Source organism: Eurypyga helias, unplaced genomic scaffold (genome assembly GCF_000690775.1).
Source record: "Eurypyga helias isolate BGI_N326 unplaced genomic scaffold, ASM69077v1 scaffold644, whole genome shotgun sequence".
In the NCBI taxonomy this organism is placed as follows: Eukaryota; Metazoa; Chordata; class Aves; order Eurypygiformes; family Eurypygidae; genus Eurypyga; species Eurypyga helias.
In genome coordinates this window covers 40,181-44,741 of record NW_010246733.1, presented here as the reverse complement: position 1 = coordinate 44,741, position 4,561 = coordinate 40,181, and the positions used below count along the sequence as shown (strand labels likewise).

Here is a 4,561-nt window from a genome sequence, read left to right as displayed (position 1 = left end):
TTAGGGTTTTTCCGTCTGAAAGAAAACTCCATTCACTGATAGCTCGTGGCTGGGTCACAGGGTGATCGGGATCATGTTAGTTAGGGACTACAGTCTGAGTAATCCCACAGTGCTGCCAATGAGCAACAGGTTCTATTGAACAGAATCTCCTTCCATCTTCGGTTTTTCCAGATTTTGGGTTCAGGCTTTCTCCGTTTCCGTTTCTCCCCTCTCCTCCTTATCCCATAAGAACCTGGGATAGAGCAAACCGAAGGGGATGGACAGCACCACTGAGAGGTAAGGACTCAGGTATGAAGGACAAAAATATAATCCATACGGTGCAGAGCTAATGGCTTATGAAGCTCCACAGTTAATGGAAAAGGCTTTATTCGTTCCATTATGCACAGGAACAGGCGCTTTTCTTAAAACCTGAATTTCTGGAATTAAAAAAAATGCATGAGAAGCAAGCAAAGGTTTCCTTCTCAAGCTTTTGCTGAAAGAACGAAAACTTAAACCCAGATTACTCTCCCTCACTCAGCCAGAAAACAAGAATCCCCATTAGAAAAGAATAAAGGCCCTACTGACTTCGGACCACGAACGTTGGCAAGACCCAGCTCCCACTTCCAGGAGCACAAACGCACCGAGCGCAGTGCTGGAGACACAGAACGATGAGCAGCCTCTTCCCAACAGGCTGCGAGCCTGGAGGGGGGCTCTTCCAGCCCTGCACAGGGCAGGGTTGGGAAAACAAGTCCATACCACAGACCACACAGCAGGCTGAGGTTAAGGTCTGAGGGATCCTAGCCAAGGGATGACAAACGGGGACGGAAGGGATGATGCACCCAGGGGACACTAAGGAGGTGGCTTCTCTCATTAGTCCTAATAGCTCAGTAGCACGTTTTTTGAGTCCTCACCTCTGCACACCGGCCGGTGGTCACTCCACGCCACAATTATGTCACTCACTCTCTTACAGGTGATGCTCTTGGACCCTTGTAAATCGTAGCCCTCGTTACAGGTGAACTGGATGCTGGAGCCTAACCTGGCAGACAGAACAAAGGGGGAAGTCAGCAACCGAGACGCTTCCCCAGCAACAGGTTCGTCACTTCTTACCACCCCGGTGACTCTCCAAATTGTGAGCAGAGAGTGCAGCGGCACCCCCCGGCAACAGCAGGGCCGAGCGAGGGGCAAGCTGTGCCTCCTGCGACCCCTGTGCTGGGCGCTGTTTGCCCGAGGTGGTGACACTCCAACAACAGATCTGAGTCTTCCAATGCCACTTCCATGGGGATTTTATTCTGTGTGGGAACACAGACTCGGCCCTAAGAGATGACACGCTCAGCGTTTGTAGAAAGAAAACCACATCTCTCTACATCATGCTGAAAGGTTTGCTCTTTATTCTCACGCTCCGGACTCAGATCCTTGGCAGGTTTAAGCCAATGCTGCCTTATTCACTGAAGCAACACAGTGCTGGTTTAGAGCGGCTGAGAATGCGTTCTGTGGCATTTAGGGAGCATTGGGAATTCCTTTCCCCCATCCTCACCCCTCTGATCCATTTTCTGGATTTCCAGAGAATTTGACAAACTCGGGTTAAACTGAAAGACACTTTTAGTGAACGCAACAGCCATCGAGAGCAGAATAAGATTGAATATCGATTCACCACCGCGAGCAGCAGCTGACTCATTCCTGCGCACGTTAAATGAGCGCTAGCGACTACAAGGCAAGAACAGCATTGTTTTAAACTTAGTAAGAAAACCATTATCTCGCCCCACAAACGCTTATTGACAAGGAACTGTACCAGTGCTTCGGGAAGTCGCCTCGAATTCACAAGGGGCAGGGCCACGCGGTGATTTAAGCTGATTTGAGAAGTGATTTTTTTCTGCCGTGTAAGACAGTTCTTTCTGCACTTAACTGGAGGGGGGCAGGACAAGAAACACTGATATACAGGCCTGGCTAAACACCCATATTATGAGAAGAGGAATACTCTGAAAGAGAGGCCATTAGAGACCCTGGTGTGGGACAGGGTCCCCCGAACGCCCGTGCACGTTTACACACACACGTTCTACATCAGTCTCAGCAAGCTTCTCGCAGACACAATACATTCAGGTGGGCAGATGGTCTCTCAAAACAGACTACGTGACGCCAAGGAGCACATACAATGGTTATAAAGAGCAGCTCTGCAGCATGCATAAACACACACGGAAAAGGGTCTTACCTAAAATCGTTGCCTATTCTTTTGCCTCTCTCTGGAATCCCAGGGTCTGGACACATATTATGTCCCTGGGACACACCAACCTGAGTTACTACAAAGCAAAAACAGCACATACAGAGACAGAATAGCAAAAGAAACATTCTTTCATCAACTGTCTTGGTGGATGTGGAGAGAAAAATGGCAACTGGTAGCTCGAAAACCTGAACGTGTTTCCATGTTGCTTAGGAAAAAAAAAACCAAAACAGCTTAGGAAACAAATGTAACTGGAATCATTTCAGCTCAGCTTATACGCAAAGTGCTTTCTAGGAAATGCCAGCTAGGGACGCAGTTTTCCCTCCGTTCCACTACAGAAGTGCCTCTGAAAAAGCGTTTTTTTTTTTTATTCTGCAAAATCACACCAATTCATCAGCCCATTTCCAATGCCCGTTATTAAAACAGCCACCTGTGACATGACAAGGTGACAGCCCCCCGCCCCTCCAACCCCCCTGCATGGCACCAGGGAGAGGGAACAGCTCGATGAAAAGGGAGGTGTATGATACCAGGGGAATAACCAAGCACAGAACAAGAGGGAGACAGGAGAGGGAAATGCAAGTCTAGCATTTTAAAGCAAGTAATTTAGTTTGAATATGGAAAATTTTATGGAGCGACCTTAATGTAACCGCCGACACACGTGAAACCTAGGAAGTGGGGATCAGCACTGAACAGACACCGCCCAGCTTCAACCTCCCCGTCTCCACCTTCCCGCTCCAGCCTGTCAAAGGGCGCAGACCAGCATCCAAGCTCTGACTTGGGGTGGATGTAACCCGGCTGGCTCCTGGCAAGGACGCGACGGGACCTGGCGGTGTGAGGGTTTCAGTTCTGAATTCCAGAAAATGCATGGTCCGATGGGACAAAGGGGTGGTTTTGTCACGGAGCTGCAGAAGTTTACATGACTGATTCCTTGTATCGCTATGGGAAGGATGCAAAGGAAACACAACACCTCTTGGCAATGATGCTGAAGCAGCGAAGCATGAATCTAAGCGAGGATGGTTCCACTCTACCACCAGATTAAATGAAAAACTCTCAATTATGCTTCATAACATACTGTGTTAGCACAGTACCCCGAAGACCGCCGCCAAACGGGTGGTGGTGCGGGTGATAAAAGCACGTGCCTCACACCAGACGCGTTGGCTCAACGCTTTGAGCTCTGCATGGCGCCAGACACGGTGGAAGATATGGAGGTGTGTGCACGTCAACACTGACATGGGAAGATAAGCACGTGGGGAGTCTACACAAACACAGGGTGCACAGCATGAATGCACAAACCGGCAAGACCGTCACATATGGCAATTATTCAGGGGTTAATTACACCTTGCGTCATCAGGGACTACAGCTGGAAGATACAACACTGCTCCTAAAAGACGGAGGGATCCCTCTGCTCCCACCGGTACGGCGCTTTCATCCGAGAATCTACACCTACCTGCCGGCTAGTTACAGCTTCCCACCCCCTCCTCAGCTCCAGGCACTAACACCTCATCCCATCCCTTTCGTCTCTCCTGGCCTCCCTCCATCCCCCCGGGCTGGAGCTGACCCTCTGCCCCAGGCATGGCCACTGTGCAGGGGCTGGGGCTGTGCGCAGTGCCTGGATGTCGGTGCTCCGCAGCCTCCTCCACGTGTTCGAGGGCCCAAGAGTAAGAGAGATACGGCTTCATGGGAAACCAGGCTCTGGACAGACTGCTTTCCCTCTCTGGCACCAGGCTCTGGAGAGACTGCTTTCCCTCTCTGGCACATTCCTAACCTCGCGCTAAGCTCAGCACGGGGACGCGGAGAGGCACCAGCCAGAGACAGAGCAGCACACAGTATCTTCTGATGGGTCTGTAGCAACGACGCTTTGCTGGTCCCCTTCACAGATTCTGATGATTCTGAATGTTCACCAGAGTCGGAAGGAAGGGAGCCCCTGCCCAGACCCCAGTACATTCCCCAGGAACTGAAGCAGCCATGGCAAACCCTGGTGTGGGAGTTTTCACCTCCAGCAGGTCTCAGAGGTGCAAAATAACGTGGTGATCCTCCTGCAAGTGAAACCACCAGCTTCCAAGAGCCCTTCCGCTAGTGCTTGAAATGATACGCTGCTTCTGAGAAATGGTCAGCTGAACAAAGCACAGAGGCGACCGCGTCTTCCCTGGGGTCGTAAATCCCTCCCTACCTACGCAGAGGGCGACCGCGCAGACAGGTATCTCCAAACAAAGTCAAACTAACGCTTAGGGTCGAGCGTATGTGCCAGGGCTGCATGTCACCAGTCCATTCGGTGCTCAGGGCAAAGTGCTAAGATTTCTCACCTTACTTCTGTACCTTTCCCAGCGTAAACCCGCACTGAATGGGGCCCGGCTGCACCGCACCCGT

At 51.0% G+C, this 4,561-nt stretch overlaps 1 protein-coding gene across 1 annotated transcript in view; it reads right to left on the bottom strand.

Annotated features, from left to right (window-relative positions):
- The window catches only part of LOC104508770 (CUB and sushi domain-containing protein 2-like), a gene marked incomplete at both ends in the record, with an annotated part of 109,587 nt that overhangs the window by 94,051 nt on the left and 10,975 nt on the right, over positions 1 to 4,561 (bottom strand). Inside the window, 2 exon segments of the mRNA XM_010150497.1 lie at positions 891 to 1,015; positions 2,186 to 2,273. Coding sequence (XP_010148799.1) covers positions 891 to 1,015; positions 2,186 to 2,273 — 213 coding nt within the window.